This window comes from Dreissena polymorpha, chromosome 8 (assembly GCF_020536995.1).
Source record: "Dreissena polymorpha isolate Duluth1 chromosome 8, UMN_Dpol_1.0, whole genome shotgun sequence".
Classification (NCBI taxonomy): domain Eukaryota; kingdom Metazoa; phylum Mollusca; class Bivalvia; order Myida; family Dreissenidae; genus Dreissena; species Dreissena polymorpha.
Window position 1 is genome coordinate 70249058 of NC_068362.1, and position 23861 is coordinate 70272918.

The window sequence follows — 23861 nt, forward strand, 5'->3', positions numbered from 1 at the left end:
CGTATAGTGAAATTTGATTGCATTACCTTCCCGACTCCCCCCCCCCTACCACCCCAATATAATTTAAGGAGCCTAGAACGCGGGGTTGTATACAGATCCCGTTTTTAGCTCCACTGGCCAAAGGCCAGCGGGGCTTATGTCATGGTCCTGTGTCCGTCGTGTGTGCGTCAGTGCGTCCGTGGGTTAACTTTTTCTTTAAACATCTTCTTCTCCTAAACTACTTGTCCAATTCTGATGAAATTTCTCAGGAATGTTCATGTGATTAACCTCTTTCAAATTTGTTCAAATTATGCCCCTGGGGTCAAATTTGACCCTGCCCCGGGGGGTCAAAAAATGAAAATTTGCTTATATAAGGCCTATTTTGTACAAACTTTAAAAATCTTCTTGTCCATAACCATTGGGCGTAGGGTTACCAAATTTAGTATGTAGTGACATCTTATAGTCCTCTACCAAGTTTGTTCAAATTATGCCCCGGGGGGTCAAAAAATTGAACATTTGCTTATATAAGGCCTATTTTTATGAAAACTTTAAAAATCTAACTGTCCATAACCATTGGGCCGAGAGCTACCAAATTTGGTATGTAGTGACATCTTATAGTCCTCTACCAGGTTTGTTCAAATTATGCCCCTTGGGTCAAATTTGACCCTGCCTCGGAGGGTCAAAAAATTGAAAATTTGCTTATGTAAGGCCTATTTTGTGAAAACTTTGAAAATCTTCTTGTCCATAACCATTGGGCCTAGGGCTACCAAATTTGGTATGTAGTGACATCTAATAGTTCTCTACCAAGTTTGTCCAAATTATGCCCCTGGGGTCAAATTTGATCCTGCCCTGGGGGGTCAAAAAATCGAAAATTTGCTTATATAAGGCCTATTTTGTGCAAACTTTAAAAATCTTCTTGTCCATAACCGTATGGCATAGGGCTACCAAATTTGGTATGTAATGACATCTTATAGTCCTCTACCAAGTTTGTTCAAATTAAGCCCCTAGGATCAAATTTGACCGTTCCCCAGGGGTCACAAAATTGAACATATGCTTATATTGGGCCCCATTTTGTGCAAACTATAAAAATCTTCTTGTCCATAACCATTAGGCCTATTTCTACCAAATTCGGTAGGTAGTGACATATAATAGTTCTCTACTTAGTTTGTTCAAATTATGCCCCTGGGAACAAATTTGACCTTTCCCCAGGGGTCACTAAAAAGAACATATGCTTAAATAAGGCCTATTGTGTGCAAACTTTAAAAATCTTATTGTTCTTAATTATAGATCCTAGGGCAACTAAATTTGGTATGTAGTGATATCCAATAGCCCTCTACCAAATTTGTTCAAATTATTCCCCTAGGCTCAAATTTGACCCGGCCCGGGGGTCACAAAACTGAACATATGACGTTTACCAGTGGGGATTACTGCGGCCGTTTGGCTGTGACCAACAACAACATCAACATCTTGTAAACATGAGATAAAACCCTGTCATTTAGTGCCATTTTAGGTCAGATGGTGACTGCTTACAAAGGTATTGAAGTAAGAAAATGTGTTATGAATGTTTTTCTTACAAACTGAAAAAGTCGGGCTTTATTTAAATATGTCGAAAGTGACCATATATCCGGATGAAAATATTTTGGATGACATGTTAATTTCATGTCTTTTTTGTAGTGTTTAAACCAGTTTAATAATATATTATTGATTTTAAAAACACAACTTCCATGAACATAATTATTTCAAGAAAAGTCAATAAATGATACTGCACGGTAAACTAAACTTTGTATCCAAGAGAAGGTGTTGAAATTAATGAAGTGCAATGTTCTTAACTATCGTATATGCTGCTTTTTTTATAACTAATGATTCATTGTTCCATTTGTGAATCGTGACTCATGAATTGTGGATATGATTGTCAATTGCTCAACAATCCATATATATTTCTGACTATTTTATAATTTTCTTAATACATATTGTATAAGTTATATTGATCTTAGAAGTCAAATGTATTACTTAATTAAAAACATTTATAAATATAAAGAAATAATCTTTAGATTATCATAATATTCTCAGGCCTGTTGGTCTTAGGGATGTGTGGGTTGATGAGCAATTTCTCCTTTTATCACAATTATTTCTACCCAACCTGAATATTTCCTTCATATTCCATTTTAATTTAAATGACGTCTGCAACCTCTTTCAAATGGGCAAAGTCCAAAATGTGTCGTTTGGTAAAGTGTTAAGGAATTTTGATTCCTATGGGTCGTGTGAATCTGTTTCAAATCAAATGCGTAGATTTGATCTTCAGCATCTAAAAATATGTGAAATAGAACGACAATATCTTTTGGAGAGATAAATGTACCTACGTTATGAGCAAAGGACCTCTGCAACATTTCCCGGGCTTTTAAGTCTGTTTAGTTAACACGGTAGTAACTTTTTCCATATATAAAAATGCTCACCCTTCCAACTTTAAACCCCCAGTGGGACGAGGGATAGAAAGAGAAAGTCACATGCTTGAGTACATTTCAACCCATGCGTATTGCATTTTTTTTTCGGAAAGAAAAAACAGTGGAGCTATACAGGGCCATCATGGCCCTCTTGTTTAGCTCACCTGAGCACAATGTGCTCACGGTGAGCTTTTGTGATCGCCTTTTGTCCGTTGTCTTTCGTTCGTCGTGCGCCGTCAACATTTGCCTTTTTGCACTCCAGAGGCCACATTTATTGTCCAATCTTCATAAAATTTAGTCAGAAGAATGGCCTCAATGAAATCTTAGATGAGTTCGAACATGGATACGCTTGCTTGAAAAACATGGCTGCCATGGGGCAGAGCATTTTTCCTTGTATGGCTATAGTAAAACCATGTTAACACTCTAGTGGTCACATTTATTTCCAATCTTCATGAAACTTGGTAAGAAGATTCATCCCAATACTATGTTGGGCGAGTTCGAGAATGATGTCATTACGTTGAAAAACATGGCCGCCAGGGGGCGGGGCATTTTTCTTTATATGGCTATAGTAAAACCTTGTTAACACTAGAGGCCACATTTATTGTCCAATCATCATGAAATTTGGATGAGTTCGAAAATGGTTACGTTTGCTTGAAAACATGGCTGCCAAGATTCGGGACATTTTTCCTTATATGGCTATATATGGCTACAGTAAAACCTTGTTAACACATTTATTGTCCAATCTTCGTGAAATTTAGTCAGAAGATTGGTCTCAATGATATCTTGTTTAAGTTCGAAAATGGTTACGTTTGCTTGAAAAACATGGCTGCCAAGGGGCGGGGCATTTTTCCTTATATGGCAATATATGGCTATAGTAAGATCTTGTTTACACTCTAGAGGCCACATTAATTGTCCGATCTTCATGAAACTTGGTCAGAAGATTCATCCCAATAATATATTGGACGAGTTCAAAAATGATGCCGGTTAGTTGAAAAACCTGACCGCAAGGGGGCGGTGCATTTTTCCTAATATGGCTATAGTAAAACCTTGTTAACACTCTAGAGCCCACATTTATTTTTCCGATCTGCATGAAACTTGATGAGAAGATTTGTCCCAATTATATCTTGGACGAGTTCAAAAATGGTTTCGGTTGCGTAAAAAACATGACCACCAGGGGGCGGGGCATTTGTCCTTATATGGCTATATATCATGCTTTAGTAAAACCTTGTTAACACTCTAAAGGCCACATGTATTGTCCGATCATCATGAAACTTGGTGAGATGATTTGTCACAATGATATCTTGGATGAGTTCGAAAATGGTTCCGGTTGGTGGAAAAACATGGCCGCCAAGGGGGCGTGGCATTTTTCCTTATATAGCTTTAGTAAAACCTTGTTAACACTCTAGAAGCCATATTTATTGTAGGATCATCATGAAACTTTGTCAGAAGATTTGTCCCAGTGATATTTTGGACAAGTTCGAAAATGGTTCCAGTTGCTTGAAAAACATGGCCATCAGTGGGCGGGGCATTTTCCTTATATGGACTTATGAATCTTCATAAAACTACGTCAGTATATTTGTTTAAATGATATCTTGAATGTGTATGAAAATGGTTCTGGTCTGTTGAAAAACATGGCTGTCAGGGTGTTCACTAGTCATGAAAGTTGGTAAGAACATTTTGTTCTAACGATATGAAACGTGCATTCGATTCCGTCTATTTAAATGGACTTTGGTATAAGCTTTACAACGCAAGTTAACGGTAAATGTTTAACAATCATGAAAGACATGTACTCCCAAGTTAAATGCTGCGTAAAAAAGTGTTATTCTTACTCGGACGTCTTTAGTTGTGCGATTGGACTGAAGCAGGGAGGGGTATTATCGCCCATACTATTTTCTTTATTTTTAGATGACCTTGAACTATTTTTTAGAAAAAGACACCAATTCTTGACTGTCATATGATGACTTGATATTCATACTTTACTTTTTGCTGATGATATGGTTATATTCGGTAAGTCTGTAACTGACATACAACAAAGTATTAATCACTTAAGTGAATATTGTGACCTCTGGGGTCTTGAAGTAAATATAAGTAAGACTAAGGTTATGGTTTTTAGAAGAAGAGGACCGTCTTTTCATCATGAAAGTGGTCATTTAAAGATGAAAATTTGGAAATAGTCGATGACTTCAACTATTTAGGAACAGTATTCAATTACACGGGTTCGTTTTCTCTTAACGCCGATTCTCTCGCTGGATAAGGTCTCAAAGCCCTAAATGTTTTAATGCATAATCTAAAAAATCTAGATATTAGACTAAATATTTGATGCCAACTTTTTGACGCATTCGTTGATGCAACTTTGAATTATGGGTGCGAAATTTGGGGTTTCGATAAGTTTATTGATTTAGAACGAATACATCTAAAATTTTGTAAAATGCTCCAAGGTATCAAATCTTCTAGCAGCAATATGGGAGTATATTGGGAACTATGAAGGTATCCACTCTACATGAAAAGAAACGTTCGTTTAATAAAGTTTTGGTGTAAACTCATCAAATCAAATAACATAATTATATCTAAATTGTATGAACGATTCAAAAGTATGAAAACTTGTAAAAGTAATTGGGCCTTAAATGTGAAGAAATTTCTGGACTCATATGGGTTTTCATACGTTTGGCTCAATCCCTCTTCTGTCAATCTCGATACCTTCCATATCGTTTATAAGTCCACTGTTGTATATGTTTTTAAACAATCTTTGTACAACTCAATTTATCATAGCAGCTCATTGATGACCTACACATTATTTAAATGCACGTTGGAATTCGAGCCTTATCTTGATTATTGGCCGAGGAAATTGCGAATTTGCCTCTCAAAATTACGACTTTCGTCCCATTAATTAGCCATTGAAACAGGTAGACATAACACTATGGAAAGATCTCAGCGCTTATGTACAAATTGTCATGTCAGAGATATTGAAGACGAGTATAATTGCATTATGATATGCCCAGCCTTCAATTCACTGCGAAAAGAGTGTATCAAAGCATACTACTATAGAAAACCAAGTATGTTTAAATTTGTTGAATTAATGGGTTCGTCAAACAAAAAGCAAATGAAAAACCTGAGCAAGTATATCTGTAGAGCCCTAACACATGATCCAACATAACTCATCCTGGACATAGTTGTGTTGTTGTTGTTATATTTTCTTACCAACACCTCGTGTTTAACGTTCTTATAACTGTATTTGTTCATGGTTTTCATCCTCCGTCATTTTTGTGAAACTAATTGAATAGTATATTCGGTTATAAACTTGTTGGTTTAATTATAGGTTTCATTTTCGATAAACAATTGACAAGTTTACAAAACATATAGGGTAAGAAAATAATGGAGAAAAGTAGAAAACATATTAAAAAAAAACTATTTAATATAAATGTTAAAAAAAATGTGTGTGCATACACAGTAAAGCGTAAAAAAATTAATCGACTTTGATATTCGATCATATGAAGGCTGCTTAAAAAGATGAAAGCTATACACAACAATACCATGCCTGGATAAACAGTTTACTTAAAAATAATCTAGTATTTATTGCTTGTTCTTAACACACACGTGATTTTGTTCTGAATGGAATTAAATAATTATTTATTCAATTCCTGAATGCCTTTTCAAACAGTCTTAACAAGGTGGTAAAGTCTAGAATTGATTAAATATTAACCCATAATACAAGAAAATATCGTATTGCTTTTAATTGGGAGTAAAATATTTAATCAAATGACTAAGTAGGGAAATATTTGTCACACGGTTATTATGTATTTTGTAACCAATTTGCATTTAATTGACATGCAATTTTGTACTCCTTGTCACGGAAAATTGCGTCAATATTGACACAAAATTAAGAATGTCTAGACACGAAGTCATCTACGACTTAAACAGATTGTGTTTTTGTTTATCTTTCAATACAGCGTTGATTTTCATGTCACTAGGTCAAAGGTCAAGGTCACAGTGACTCGAAATAGTAAAATGGTTTCCGGACGATAACTCAAGAATGCGTACGCCTAGGATCATGAAGCTTCATAGGTACATTGATCATGACTGGCAGATGACCCCTATTAATTTTCAGGTCAAAGGTCAAGGTCACAGTGACTCGAAACAGTAAAATAGTTTCCTGATGATAACTCAAGAATAATTAGGCCAAGGATCATAAAACTTAATAGGTACATTGATCATGTCTAGCAGACGACCCCTATTGACTTTCAGGTCACTAGGTCAAAGGTCAAGGTCACAGTGACAAAAAACGTATTCACACAATGGCTGCCACTTCAACTGACAGCCCATATGGGGGCATGCATATTTTACAAACAGCCCTTGTTTATTTTTAAGTCGTGTTTTTCAAATAAAGAGAACCAGCAATTTCTAGACGTTTCGTAATCTCAACCTACATAACAGAAAATTAAGAGGGTTTGGAAATATTTTCACAGAACAAGTTCACAAATAATACAATGTTGAGTCAAACAATAAAATAAAGAGAATAATATATGTAATATATTTGATACAGAAATAATATAATGTTACAAACATATGCGGAAAAGAAACCGATATAACCGTATGAAGTCTACCCAACATGTCTAGATAACAATGCACCAATTCACAAAAGATAAACTATGTTGAGCCGATTTGTATTTTAGATATTTGTATTAAAACAGTTCGTATGATATAATACACCGCGTGTGTGTAAAAATGGTGCAATAATTGAAAACGATTGTACAATAGTTGATTAATTTTGTTGTAAGCAGAGATGATATCGGGGTTTTACGTCACTTTTCTATAAAGATTTAAGAATTGTCGTTATGCACATGTTACTGAGGCTTAGATTATGCTTATTTAATTGAGTCGTATTCTGAGAAAACTGGGCGAAATGCATGTGCGTAAAGTGTCGTCCCAGATTAGCCTGTGCAATCCGCACAGCCTAATCAGGGACGACACTTTCCGCTTGTATTACATTTTTTGTTTAAATGAAGTCGCTTCTTAGCAAAAATCTCATTGAGGCGGACTGCACAAGCTTATCTGGGACGACACTTTACGCACATGCACGAAACCCAGTTTTCTCAGAACGCGACTCAATTATATTCAGTATATCCATTTACTGCAAACAGGTTCCGCCTAATCCACGAATTCCTTTGATAGCGTTTGTATATTATCTGATACAAAAATTGAACGTCTTGCTACATCGAACATAAGAAGACAGTTCGATACATTTGGAAGGGGTGGCTGTGAGAAAACAAGATCCAACTGGCAAATTTATACAATTCAATTTGCGTTTACGCATATGATTCAACATGTAGCTCTGAAAACTGTAAATTGATTGGACACATTCACTCCTAGACCATGTCATCTTTTTACTGATGAATTTGTATTATTACATGGTCTTTCTTAGTACGTCTAAGAACTACATAGACAATATACTTCATTTTGTATATTAATGGTAAACATATACAAAACTTACCATGATAACCGAGTAATATTTTTCTTACGTAAAATTATTACTATTTCATTTTCTTGTATTCGTAAAAACAACAAACTTAAGAATTAACAGATGTTGATTGTGATTTAATTTCGATAGATCAGTATCTTTAAGGTATGTCCAACAACTCAACAAGATTAGTTTACGTATTCCACAAATGGCCATATTTGTTTCAAATTGAAAATGCCACCAATCTCAAGTTGAAGTGGTACCCATCTGCATGTATCATTAGATGTAAAAAAATCAACACCAAGTTCAGATTTAAATACTTACGATCTGCATTTATCATACGATTAAATTCAAAACCAGTCTACTGTTTTAATTACCATCGGTATAAGTTACAAACACCTGCTTCCGTCAGCACGTACACCTACTTCCGTCTCTTCATGCACCTGCTTCCGTCAACGCGTAAATTGCTAGCACCGGACTCGTTACAATGGAAATGCGACCGCTTGTTTACGCTTTAAAGACAGGCTCATTACTTCGCCATAATATTAATAACACAACAATACATACTACTATAAATTCTAAGAAGCTATACAACGTGTAACGGAAACAACACCCTATAAAAAGTGTCTAATATTATGCAATATTTCCACTAAACAATATTTTATTACCTTTTTCGTACAGGTGTCCATTTTATTAGTTCGACTATTATATATGAAATATATATAGCTGAGCTATTCTACTCACCCCGGCGTCGGCGTTCCCGTTACCGTGAGCGTTGGAATGTTAAAGTTTGCGTACCACCTCTAATATTTCCTATGTCCCATGACATATTGCTTTTATATTTTGCATACTCGTTTACCAACATGACACCATCCTATAAACAATAGCAGACTACTGTATCCAGCATTTTCTAAGAATTATGGCCCTTTTTCACTTAGAATATGCATATTATTTATAAATCTATGTTAAAGTTTGCGTACCACCTCAAATATTTTATATGTACCTTGTCATATTGCTTTTATATTTTGCATACTTCTTTACCAACATAACCACAATCAATAAACAAGAGCAGACAAATGAAGCAAGGATTTTGTAAAAATTATGTTTTCTATTTATACTTAGAAAATTGAAAATTTGGTTAAGTTTTGTGTTTAGGTTCACTTTATACCTAAATTATCTAAGCTATTGCTTTCATACTTGCAACACTTACGGACTATCATAAGGGGACTGTGCAGGCAAAGTACTGTAACTCTGACTGGCATTTTGACAGAATTATGGACCCTTTTATACTTAGATAATTTAAAATTTGGTTAAGTTTTGTGTTTTTGACCATTTTACTCCCAAAGTAGCAAAGCTATTGCTTTCAAACTTGTAAAGCACGCTACTATCGTGAGGGGAATGTACTGGGAAAGTTGAATAACTCTGGTTGGCATTTTAAGGGTATTATGACCCATTTTGTCTTAGTTACTTTGAATATTTTGTTAAATTTTGTGTTAAGATCCACTTTATTTCTTAAGAATCAAGGTTATTGCTTTCACACTTCAAATACTTTCTTAATATCATGCGGGTACTGTACCTGGCAAGTTGAATTTGACCTTGACCTTTAAATGACATTGACTCTCAAGGTCAAATTAATAAATTTTAGTTAAATTGCCATAACTTCTTTATTTATGATTAGATTTGATTCATTCTTTGACATAACAACACTTACTTGACATACCACAATGGACTCCACCCAAACCATCCCCCACGCCCCTCCCCAGAATCCACCCCCCCCCCCAAAAAAAATAAATAAATATTTTTTTCCATTTTTATTTTATTTTTGAAACATCATCTAATAAATGACCAAACCCCCACATTATACCCCCCTCTCCACCCCCACCCCACCCCCACCCAAAAAGAATTGTTATGCCCCCGGATCGAATGATCGGGGGTATATTGTTTTTGGCCTGTCTGTCTGTCATTCTGCGTGTCTGTGTGTCTGTCACAAAACTTAAGCCTTGGTCATATTTTTTGCAATATTGAAGATAGCAACTTGATATATGGCATGCATGTGTATCTCATAGAGCTGCACATTTGGAGTGGTGAAAGGCCAATATTATCCTTCAAGGTCAAAGGTCAAATCTATGGCTTCAAAGCTGCGCAATAGGAGGCATTGTGTTTCTGACAAACACATCTATTGTTTTTTACTTTGAAACATGGTAAACAAAATCCACAAATATTTATTTCCTTTATTATTAAAGGATTGTCCAACCATCAAACCCAAGCTATTGCCATCAAACTTAAAATAAAATCTTATTAATTTGTGTTATGTCATTACAAATGTTCAATAGATTGTGGAAAATATACCTGAACTCAGAATCGTGTATAAAGTACAACTTCTTTAAAACATAAGCGATCAATATGTTTCAATTATGGTCCTCTTCCAGTTAGAATATGACTATATTACCTTGACCTTATTGAATATGAACAATTTCCCCATGATGGCTTACGTAATATTGTCAAGCACTCGAATAGTCGAGCGCGCAGTCCTCTGACAGCTCTTGTTACTTATTTGGCTTCTTTAACTGTTATACTGTTCATGACGTTCAGTAAGTGAATCACATTTCAAGAAGGTCGTTGTAGTTTGAGTGTGTCTTCTTATATTCACAGAAATAATTATGTATTTATATCTTTCTGTAATACTCTATTTTTATATTATTTGACCCTTCCATGAAATGTGTTGCATTTTGAAGTTCATGTCCAAATGTTATGATGGAAATACCTAACGGGGAAAGGGACCGTCAGTATCATGTTGCAAAACGAATAGTTCAGACGACAAAACAATTATTTGTTTGCGCAGCCGATCGAACTTTTGAAGGAAATTAATGCTGGCTCTATATATTGGGCACTTTCCTGCCTAGAGAAATTTTATCGTATTACTTATGTAGTCGTCGCTTTTATTATTAGAAACCTTTGTTTGTGTGCGTCGGAACATAATTTAAATCTTATATGATTGGCACGTTTTCAAATTATATTAAAGCAATGCAAACATCGACATGAATTAAATTATATTCTTTGTTACTTCTGACAATCGTCTCAACACAATCATACCATTTGTTTCTGTGAAGGAACATGCAGCGCAGCAAACAGAAAGTCATACGACGGAAATTATGGCGTGTCAAACGTTGCAAAATTCAATGTTTGCATATGTATGTGGTATATGTATTTGTTTATATATGTTGTATATTTCCATTTTTGTGTGGTATAATTGCATATTTATGTTGTATAAATTCATATATTTATATATATATGGTAAAATCCTGTATATGTACTGCATAACAAATATATGTTGTATAATTTCATATTTATATTCGATATTTTCATATATTTGTTTTAAATGTTCATATATGTAGGGAATATCTTGATATATATATGTGGTATAATTCTGATATTTTTGTTGTATAATTTTCAAAACATGTGTATCTTATAAACTTTCATATTTGTGTGCAATAATTGCATTTGCTTGTTGTAAATTTTTCATAGGTATGTTCTATAATTTGCATCATGGGAAATATTTTAAACAGGCGTGACTGAATATTTGTAATGCAATACATATATAGGATTTTACCATATCGTATTTATATGTATTCGTATAATAACAACAGGTCACAACGTCGTGTACATCTGTATTTAACAAATTAAAAATTACCTTTGGCACTACAGTTTAATTTCCAAAATATAATGATTTTAAAATGACTGTACTTATATATTTCCGTTACGCTTCATGCAAAGGTCTACAATTTTTTTTAATGATCTTCTATACAAATAATGATATGAACAATGTGTGGCACAGTAAATGACTGTATCTAGTTTGTAGATAAGTTTAAAGAGGAATGGTATAAATGTCGTTCTATTTTTACCCTTTTCTAAGCGTTGATTTTATGTATAAAGTGTTTATTTTACATTAGCAATCTGTAAGTGGACATTAGCAAAGTAGATTACAAGTAAATAATGGACACATATCTTTGGTTATAAGTATATTTACTATATGTAAAATCGATGAACATGATTCCATATGGTTTTTGCAAGGAGCATACACTTTTGATACCAACCGACAACTCAAAGCTACTGCCTTTTCGAGGAGTTGTATGCAAATTTGGGAAATGTATACTCTATATCTTCTAGCAGTTAACAACACAGATGACATGGGAGATACATCGAAATAATATCTGCAATAGGTTACAAAACGTTATTTAAAATCAATTATTCTAAGCATGTGTCAAGGGAAATGAAGATAGCATCACTACTTGAAAATACAATTGAATCTTTCTGACGGTTAAACATTCTGTTTAAAATCAAGTGTATTTTGAACCAGAATTTAAAACTCTTGAATTATGGCTTGTTTTGTTGTTGCTAAGCGAAAAACTATGGACATGAATCAGATTCATTGTTTTGTGCAATATTTAGTTGTAAATGCTAGGTTTGGATATGATAAGCACAATGTGAAGTAAATGTACTTGTTGTTTTACTCATATTGCATCACTTGCTACCACATACAAAATATAGAGATAAAAAAGTATTACCGAATTTCACTTTCCGTCTACTTAAATATTTGCCATAAAGGTACGTAATTTATCAATGTATATTCATTGCTGTGCATCCCTCGACAAAAACTAAATAATCACATCGTACAATAAAGAAAATATAGACATACAAAACAAAGCAGTTTATATATACATATACATTTTTTAAACAAAAATTCTTTTGTTCACATTGAATTTATTTATTTAAAATAAAATATTCCAGATTATTGAATCAAGTTCAAAACATGCGGAACTTGTCGTTCTGAAACTGTACGTGATTAGTAAAATTACTCCTAAAATTAGCCTCATGTAGCTAACAATTACCCATCCATGATTTTTTTTAATGATCAGTTCTCTTCCACAAGCGTCTCCTATCTAGGTACAATATTATCACAGCACATCGAGTCAATTTAAAGTGAAGGCGTATAATAACCTGTCTGCTTTACATTGACATTTTTAACGATGCCACATGACGAGAGCGAACATCGTATTCGTTGGCAAATAATTTGTTGCATTTTGACAAATAATTTGTTGCATTAACAAAACGATGCTAACAAATATATTTGATATTTTATAATGTTACACTTTTATTCGAAAGTGACAATCCTTAGGATCTGAATCCAATTGAATATTGATGGTAATACGTCCACTGCTTCCAGTGCGCGAAGACTCCATCGGAAATCTTTAAGCTGTTCAGGCTCTTGTTTGTAAGCCTTAAGAGAGTATATAAGGATCTTTCTCGTCGTAAGTATCGGTACGTTTTTCATTCGACAGTTTTAATTCATCCTCTCTCAAGTCAATATCGTCAAATGACGCCACACCTCTTAATCGTAGCTTCGCTTGCTGTAAGCATAACTCTAGTAGGGGCTATCGAAGACGACATAAACAATGAAGAATTAGAGAAAAGGGCACCGGGATGGGGAAAACGAGACGCAGACTCGGGTAGCATTGGTTACATGGAGAACGTTTTAGCTGAGTTACCTGGGTATCAGACCGACTTCACAGAAAGTAACATTGGTCTTCATAAGCGACGACCAGGTTGGGGCAAGCGCTCGTATAACTTGGACTTGGAATCGACTGATGAAGAAAAGCGCGCACCTGGTTGGGGAAAACGGAACATTGAGTATCCAGACATGGATAGTAAGGTGGACAAAAGGCGACCGGGATGGGGCAAGCGTGACGTGGACCTAGACGAGTTTTCTCTCAGCAAACGTAGGCCCGGCTGGGGCAAACGCTCGGACAATAACAATTTATGTCAGAATTTTATCAACGATATACGCCTATTGCGGATAAAGCTAATTGCGGTAAGTTTGTCCTATTTATTCGTTTTTTTTTTTTAATTTAGTTTATTGTATGTTGCGCTTTTTTCATTAACGTGTTTGGTATATTCAATGTCGATATAACAGTTAGTATAAAATTGAGTTTATTTATTTGATATTTTCAAAACCATGTTGATCAAGCAATCTTAACTAAAAAATTTGCTAGCGCCATGTATATGTATGTGACAACTACGGTATTGTACTTCACTGCACTGTAATAATGTCAGTTGTAACTTATCGAGGTAATTACTTTTTGAATCCAATCATCCCGCTGCTAATGGATACAAGTAATCTCATTATTGAACGTAAAATTACACTGTCATTCTAATAAATTATTCACATGAACGTTGTTTACAAATTATTAAAAATAATATTGAAAACATCATTGATACATCTCTGGGATCTTCCTGAATTACAGACTGACCAAATCTGAAATAACCATTTAAATGTCCTGAGGTCTCCGATAATTTTGAATGGACGCTGTTTCAAAAGATTGGCGTTTTTTGACGAAAAATGTTTAATTTGTATTACACAACTTGCATAAAAATGCGCCAATTAGTGTTGATAAATTGTGCATTTTACATAATTGTAAATGGTATTTTTTTGTAATGCGTTTGAAATTCAATAACAAAAAAAAACACATTCTTTTAAACCAAAATAATTGTGTTCATATTGAATTTATTTATAAACATATAATTCAAATCTTTGTGAAATCGATAGGTAAACGAGACGAATTTCTATAACTATATTGATATATGTTTTCCATGTTTTCAAACGGTTTATGCCATATAGCTGTTATGCGGCCACGACATATTTGTCATTTGTAAAAGGTAAAATAAAAATAATACTTACATTTATAATAGTTATATAATACAAGGAAAGACAGCTTTGCAAAAACATTTACAATATCTTTTATCATTTATTTTATTAATAAGTAAAATGTGTTTCTTTGTGTAGTGCTTATATTACACCATTAAGATCAACTGGAACTATTTTATAATAAAAATAACACAAGTTCATTTTGAACATGCATTCTTTGAACCTAAAACAGTTTCAGGCCTCATCAAACCTTTTTTGTTAACCCACGTAAATTTAAAGTCACTATCACGCTCACCAATACATACGGCTACTGTATTATGCTATATAAAAACATTCGACAACAAGTAGTACCATACGATGGTTAATTACAATAGGAAGACCCTAAAACAAGTAACATTGATGTAAAAACGTTATATTACAAGCATTCGGCAAGTTTTAAGCATCTAAATATCTAAATATCGTTCCACGATGTAATCTACTTTCGCTTTCGAGTCAGGATCGGATTCATTCGGGTTGCGTTCATTTGCATAATTTATACAAGCCATTTTCGCATTCGCTAAGTTTCAGTTACCCAGAATTCATTTTGATTTCACATAATGATTATTCATTAGAGCTACGTCATGCTTAAACGCTTACCGTATCCAATCTCGTGTTCGCCCGTAAATGTTCGGATATTTCACGGGAGATATAAATGGAATTATTTGTGGCCACAAAAAAATAAAAACGAGCATTTTGTATCTCGTTAAATCAATTCTACCAGACAACATCTAACGTTGAAATTTTGCATTTTGCTAAAAGGAACATTGATTTTTTTATGGGTTAGCTTTATTTAACGAAATATTCGATATTTTTTAGCGTGATTGTTACTTTAAAGGAAACGGTTGTTGTTTATTTTTCGAACTCTTTCGGATTTTTTTTATAAAGCTAACATATATTTTATTATTTCTTTCACAGGATATGCATGTTTTTAAACAAAACTCGATAATTGCAAGGTTGCAATTTAAAATCCAGTATGTATTTCACTATATAGTTCACAGCTATATAAATGTATTCATTTCATTTTACACGATGCCTTTTCTTCTAGAATGAAACTTGACGAGACAGCTATGTGTGGAATGCTTTTAATCACAGACAATATAGAGGCCATTTAAAAGAGCCATGGGAATTTTAAACGTCATCATTTGCATAGATTATGCGATTTGGTATTGAAAGAAATGTGTAGTCAGTACCAGCGGAATATCAACACAGCAACATACGCTCAAAAAGCAATAAAAATAGCAAACGAAGGATTCATTTTAATTTTTAGATTAAACGGGATGTTTAAATCACATCATGGATAGTTATACTTCTTGTTAAATTACTTTATTCCATAAAATGAGAAGCCCGCCTTAGTTTTTGCTTGTTATAATGTCTGTTTCCATATATAATATTATTGGTCAAAATTGAAACAATCTTCAACGGAGTTTGTGCATCCACGAATAGAATGATTTTTACAATTCCATTTTACATTCAAAGTCATTAAATTCTCCGCAATTTCACAAACAGCGCACTCTAAAAGTATGTGTCTCCTAAGGCTCAAAACGTGAGAAATCAACGGTATTAATTTCAATAATAGATGTTCAATCATAATAATGCGTCACACCTCAACTTAATGGTCATAGTAACATCACTCTTGGGATACGCGTCCTCTGTAAACCAGTGTTGATCCACTACATATACCGGTACTGCATTTATCTCGAGTGTAACAACATACTCACTATTCAAAGGTATTCGACCATGAGGACTCGGGAATGGGACAAGATTCAATACTGGAAACTTCATTTCTCTCGTATCCGATCTTTGCATTACTTTACTGTAGTACAGGTCTGGCTTCAACACAATCTCTTAAAGCAACATTGATTGAACAATGTATCGCGTCTTTACGTTATATATAGGGATAGTTTGAAAAAAAGAGGTTATTTAGGGCGTTCAGATGGTGTTGTGTATGTGAATACAGTTAAATGAATTGCTAGTCATAGATCTACATTGTCATGTTTGGTTTTAAATCGGTCACAAACGCGTGTGTATGCTAGTTCAGAACTGCCAAAAATAACTTGTCAACAGTTTGGCAAATTGATAAATTTTAAAGAAAATTGACATAACGTAAAACAATAACGTATGGATTATAATCAAAAAATGAAATACCACTCCTGGCTGATAAAAGTATTAAAATATCATCGATAAATTTTCATCGATGATTTAAGCACTTTTAACCACCATATTATTCAAAAGCCTCTCTAGAAAAGTGGCCACGCTCTCGCTTTTTTCGTTGGACGACCCGTGTTCATATTTTTTAAATCTGTTTTTCTTGTTATTGTAATCATTCAAAACTATTCACAATGTTCCAGTTTTGCTTATAACTTCATTCCATGGCATTTAAAAACAAAACAAAATGCTGTGAACAATTTCTTATAAAACCATGTACATGTATATCAAATATAGCAGTTGTTCACTACTGAATAATCGTATTATCCAAGTATATGCCGCCAAAATAAATAGCAGATGGATTTATATTGAAATAATGTATGACGTCTTTGCGTTCTATAAGAATAATTTGATCTAGTTGGCAATTCAGGGCATTGTGACGGTGTTGTGTATGTGAATACAGCTAAATAAGTTATTATATTGCTAGTCATAGATCTCAGAGAAAGTAAATGTCTATTATAACATTCGTGTTTCCTCGCACATATCACAACTACAACGAACATGTGCAAATCTAACAAAGCATATTCAATTTGGTCAATTTACTAAACGTGAAAATGTACCTTTTAATAAGTTATAATTATAAAGAATACAGAGCAGAAAATATTGATGACAAGCAGTAGATGTCGTTTGAACATTACTTCTCAGTAGTTGGTAACTCAAGCCAATACTATGCCGCCATACACTTAATTTAGCTCAGGAATAAGCGAATTTTATGAGCTTAATCTTTTAAAAATAATTTATTTTAAACATTCTATTGACATTAATAGGAAATATACGAAGAAAGAACAGAGAACAAAAATGTCATATTACAGCGTTATGACTCTAAAATATGGCGGAATACATCCGATAAACTGAACTTAAAATAATTATGATTTACGTGTACAAGTTATTAACAAGTTACCGAAATAGTATATGTGTCAAGGTTTGCGTTAGCAGTAAAATATTACTTTTGACACTTTTTGCCTTTTTATGTGATTAGGTTTAAAAAAAAATCAAACAAAAATATTTTTGTAAACGGTAACTTAATATTCAGATAAATATTCCGATAAGTAAGTAGTAACGCAAATATTTTCGAGATCTCTAATTAGTTGAGATATATTTTTCGCGGAACTTATCGGTATATGTGGCTAACGCAAAGCAGTTCTATGTCACCATATTCCCATATAATATGAGTCGTATTCTGATAAAACTGGGCGTAATGCATGTGCGTAAAGTGTCGCCCCAGATTGGCATGTGAAGTCCGCACAGGCTAATTAGGGACGACACTTTACGCCTTAATTTGATATTTGCAAAGAAGAGACCTCATTTAAACGAAAATGTCATACAAGCGGAAAGTGTCGTCCCTGATTAGCCTGTGTAGACTGCACATGCTAATCTGGGACGACACTTTACGCACATGCATTATGCCCAGTTTTCCCAGAACGCAACACATATAAAATACGCATTGCCTGTTTACAAAGTTTAAGTTTCAAATCACGCATTTATGTCAACCACTTATTATAATCCCCATACGTCTTCATTTATTTTTATCGTTATAAAGAAGGGAGAATACATTTAAATAGCCCTTTATAACAATAACCAAAGGTTAAAATTATTAATCGCATTTATTTATTGTCATATACAATTAATGGCTATAAAATATGAAACTAATGTTTTCGTTACAATTGATGCGTTAACACTAGTTTAGAAAATAATTGGGTTTAATTGTGAGCACTTAAAAAACGAAAGCTTAACGTTTTGTGGCAATTGTATTTCGACCGCATTGTACTTTTTTTTAGAATGATAGCATGTAATAAATACTGGAAAGTGATGTAAATCACAAAATAATACCCATAGAAATGCACCTGGGTATCGAACATTGTGGCATGTTCGTGTTTTTACTTTATTTTTCCACAACGCTTTATGGCTTATTTGAGGACTAGGCAAGGCATACATAAACCTCTCCTGGATGTTTTGCCTCGCCTTTATGTAATGGTTGACTTGTTTACTTTCTATACTTTAATATAATGCCATTGCAAAGGCTTTTTTCTAGCAACTAACACAGGATAGCACAACGTGTGCTTTTATTTTACTTTATTTGTATGTTAGTAAGCTTGATACAATGCATTCATTGTATTTGAATAAAAAAGCAATTTTTTTTTACCTTTTTCACAATAATCTGGTGTAAATCTTTATGATATTTTAATATAATTAATGTAATATATTATTTTATGAGTAACAACTTAGAATAGCTTTGTTTTGCGTTTAATTATAACTTCCTTCTAGTTTCATATTGAAGAATCTTGTCGTACACAAATACAACATTTCATAAATAGATAAACCTTTGATTGATCTAACCGTTTGATTCCCATCGTTACCAATAGCTTCATAATCGTCTGTGTCCCATAGGAAGCGACAGCAGAAAGTCGCGTCTAAGAACACAGATGCCGGCATAGTTAACTTAATCATATCTGCGCGTATGAGAGGTGCCGTCTTGAATATATTTTAAGGCTGTTTATATGACAAATATCTGTAAAAGTGTCACATTTATCACATTCCATGCAATCTGAATGCAGAATGAGCATAGGGCAGTGAGTAATAGTACGCTATAAATTGCACTGAAGCGATGTGCATTAATACGACGTGTGCGCAGCATAACAACTACGGTAGTCAAAGATCATCAAATTACTGCGTTGCGGTTAAATTAGTTATTACTACAACAAGGAATATGTATATTGTAAAACATAGGGTTTTGATTGGGAAATAATTTAATTTGCTCTATATACACAATTAAAACACAATCAAGTCAATAGGTTAAGCGTTTTCAAAGTGCAAATTTCTCTGTCGGTCAAATTGTTTATAACTACGACAAGCAATATGAAAAAACACACACAGGTTTTGTCTGAAAATAAAATTAATTTGTTTAATTAAAGCAACCAAAACACAATCTTGATGTCATCCATAGGATTGAGCGTGTATAAAGAGGGGTTCAATGCATGTGCGTAAAGTGTCTTCCCAAATTAGCCTGTGCAGTCTGCACACTCAGGGACGACACTTTCCGCTTTTATGTTATTTTCTGTTTAAAGAAAGTCTCTTCTTAGCAAAAATCTACTTTCGGCGGAAGGTGTCGTCCCTGATTAACCTGTGTGGACTGCACAGACTAAACTAGGACGACACTTTACGCACAGGCTTTACTTATGTAGTCTTCATGCTTTTTAAAATACATCTCGCAAAAGTAGATATGTTCGTATCAAAGTAAAGGCCAGAGAACTTGTCACACCACCGAAGTCGTGTTAATATTGAACAGTTAAATGATAATAAATCTCAACCAAAATCATACCAATAAAACTATACTCATAGTAACTATTATCCATTTATTAAGATGAATGCATTTTAATTGTGGCGTTTAAAAAATAACGGTCGGGTCGACGTAATTTATTGTGTAAAATATTGTGTGTTAGGTATATGCCGTGGAGTAAGTCGTGTTTGGTCCATACTCATAATAATTGCTACAAATACCAGGTTCATAGCTGTTCGTATTTAATAATATTGATGATTTTTTAAGTGTAAATATCATTTATCCGCTTTAAATTTAAACATCGATAACTAGTTATAGAAGTGAACACTCATAGTAGGTCTATAAATTGGTGGTTTTGTGTGGCAGATTATAATACCTAGCTCTGGAAATATTTATGTTGTATGGTTTTGCCTCTAGTGAGAAAGGAAGACATTTTCAGATATTTATGACTACTTTCGCAGATTGCCGTGGCTTATGACTTTTACATGTCGTGTAATTTACGGCCTTTTAAAGTACAACCCAGGTTTTTATTGTGTTGTAAAATATCCTCATGTGTGAATAACATGTGGTCTTCACTGTAGAAGATTAATGAGCGTGTTTTAAAAGTTACATTTGTCGTACGCGATTTGCACTATTTTTTTAACATTAACTTATTTATTACAAATTGTAAAATATGTTTCCTGACATTTATTTTTTAGTTTACCGGTATTTATTATTTACACGTAGCAGTGCACATAATGTTCTAAACCGTTGAAGTTGTAAACAGGACACATTGGTTTAAAACATTCTATCAGATTCGAATTTGTGCAAACGGACAGATATACTGTTTTAATTTATTGTTAGTGTTATAGTTTCTGAGGTTGTGAAACATAAGCAGTGATTCTAAAACTAATTTAAGCTCCCAACATACAGTTTTGGTCAGCGTAAATCACATCAGCATAATTATGTGCTCGGAGTTTTTAGAATAAAGTATTGCCAGCGTAATAATAATAACCAAAATGCCGAAATGTCAGTTAAGGCCAATGTGACCCACTTGTTGTTTCCGCACCAATTCATCCTTCTGGCTACATCTGTCACACATTGAAATGCGTGTTATGAGTGTTTTGCCATGTAAATGATCAATTTTAATTGACTTTGTATCGACTATTACAGACTATTGACTATTATTAATCGGCTACCGAGTTGGTAGAGCGTTAGACTTTTCATCAACGAATTGCGTGTTCCAACCCCGTTCATACAACATAACTATTGTAGGCATTGCTAATGAAATCCAGTCTACGGCCATTCTCACCCAACTTTTGATTTAAATAATGCAGATCCATTTCAACAAACGAACCAACGAATATTAACGATAACTGTCATTCATCATTTTCAGATGACGGAGGAGCTTCCAGCAGTCTGTCCGTACCGCAATGAAATGGAGGACAAAAACGAATAGATCACTAATCCATTGACAAGCCATCAAACCGGCATCGGGGCATCGATTAAAACAACAGTTGATTCATGTTAACAAACATTAGAATTTTCACAAATGATAACTTTTGTACTAAATATACACCCTTACAAAGTAATTGCAGTTTTTGCAATAATAATGTTTTTGGTAAAATGTATCGGGTTTTTTCATCCATGAAAAGGAAATCATTAGCGCTATCGAATATCTCATTTGTACCATTTCATACCTAAAAAAAGCAATATGTATTTCTCACCTTCACAATAAACACATTTGAGGTAAATTAACACCATTAACATTCATAAAAATATTGTAAGAGAACAATTAATTGACTCATATTTGTTTGGAATTGTTAGATGAAGAGATAGTTTTAACAATCAAAAATACTAGTACACGAAGTTACTTTCCATGGGCGTAGGCTTCAAAGAAAACACTACCATTACAATCGATGAGAATGTCGTGTACTGCAAATGAACACGCTCTGTGTATTATCAAATGTTCTCTAGTCTCTGCTTTGCATTGCAGTATGGTTTTATAATGAACTCCTTAACATTATTTTTGTATTGAAATAATGGAAGAACAAGAATAATATGTTTGGTTGAAATAAACAATTTCTTGCCAGTCCCATTCAATTTGATCTACAAGTTGTATTGTAGTTCCATTATATTTCTCTAGCATTGACCTTTTTACAGATTTACACAGATTTCGAAAATTAACGAATGCATATATAGAAGCAAGGACAAAGGATACATAGAGCAATTAAATTAGTTTTGCTTGTCGATGTGTAATAGTGATTTGAAAATAAAAATATGAATATATATTGTAATTCAAAACGATGGAAAAAAAGGATTGTTTCTGTTGGTTTATTTAAGACTGCTGACAGAACTTGTTAGTTCATATCATTGACATTGTCCAGTAAATTCACTGAGTAGCAAATGACAGTTTTCTTGACATTGTCAAGTTGATACACTGAAAAGCATATGTTAGTTTTCATTGGCATTGTTCAGTTAATACACTGAATAGTATATGTCAGTTTTTTGTTGACCTAATCCAGTTAATGCATATGTCAGTTTTCCATGACATTGTCCAGTAAATACACTGAATAGCATATATTGTGTTTCTTGACATTGTCCAGTAAATACACTAAATTGCATATGTCAGTTTCCTTGATTTTTGCCAGTAAATATACTAAATAGCATATGTCAGTTTTCCTTGATATTTTCCAGTAAATACACTGAATAGCATATGCCAGTTTTCCTTGACAGTGTACAGTTAAGACATTTAATAGCGTATGCCAGTTTTCCTTGACATCGTTCAGTTAGGCCATTTAATAGCTTATGCCAGTTTTCCTTGACATCGTTCAGTTAAGCCATTTAAAAGCGTATGCCAGTTTTTCTTGATATCGTTCAGTTAGGCCATTTAAAATCGTATGCCAGTTTTTGTTGATATCGTTCATTACAGATATTATTATCAACCGTTTACTATTGCCCAATGTATCATTAAAATTCATAATGACCCGATTGTTTCGTCCGCAACGGTGTATTTAATAGTCAATATGTATTTCAAAAAAAGACATAACATGAACAATATAATGATACGAAGCTCTAGCAAAGAATCTCATACATATCTATTCCATTATGAATACTTCCAGAACTATACGAACACTACTTAAGATTAGACTACATAGATTCCACGAAGGGATTTGACTGTTTCCGAGCATATAGATAAAGGTCTTGTAATGATAATCAATTAAAATGTAATTTAAGGTCTCTAATAACTTGTTTGTTTTTATTTATATTTTCTGGAAGAAAAACACAAATATAAAAGAAGTTCTCTTGTGTAGAAATCTGAACACAGTTGCATAAAATCAGCAAAATTGAAATGCCATAAAAACTATAAACATTCCAGAAAATCGATGAACTCAGTTGTGAATTTCCATGGATTCCCTTGAACTATATCGCCCCGAAGGTAGCCGTTGTTAGGACTGTGTATAAACCGGTACTTGTATGCAAGTTTTGCACAGTATCCAGGGGCGGTTTTAGGATTTCTGGTGGGGGGGCGGGATATTGAAAGATTTGCTGGGGGTCCAGAAAGCCGCTAGGGCCCCTTGTGGGTGCGGGGCAAAGCACTGCTAGGGGGTCACGGGGGGCGAAGCTCCCCGGAAGCTCCACGATTTTAGTGATTATGAAGGCTTTGACAAACCACCTCTCGAGCATGTCACGCATTATGTACTTTCATCAAAGTACCTTCTTGTAATGCCAAAAAGTGTATAGTTTATACGTAATGCTGATGGATATAGCCGGAAGAAATGC

General features: G+C 33.9%; 1 protein-coding gene across 1 annotated transcript; it reads left to right on the forward strand.

Moving 5' to 3' along the window:
* Positions 1–13214: 13214 nt before the first annotated feature.
* On the forward strand, positions 13215–22645 carry LOC127843115 (APGW-amide-related neuropeptide-like). Its single transcript, XM_052372939.1, has 2 exons — positions 13215–13744; positions 21475–22645. The coding sequence occupies exons 1-2, from the start codon at positions 13250–13252 to the stop codon at positions 21535–21537; spliced, it is 558 nt and encodes a 185-aa protein (XP_052228899.1). The 5' UTR covers positions 13215–13249; the 3' UTR covers positions 21538–22645.
* The last annotated feature ends 1216 nt before the right edge of the window (positions 22646–23861 follow it).

Coding starts and splice junctions, on each gene's coding strand:
- LOC127843115 (XM_052372939.1), top strand. CDS start 13,250: ATGACGCCACACCTCTTAATCGTAGCTTCGCTTGCTGTAAGCATAACT. Junction 13,745..21,474: donor TGCGGATAAAGCTAATTGCG/GTAAGTTTGTCC, acceptor CATCATTTTCAG/ATGACGGAGGAGCTTCCAGC.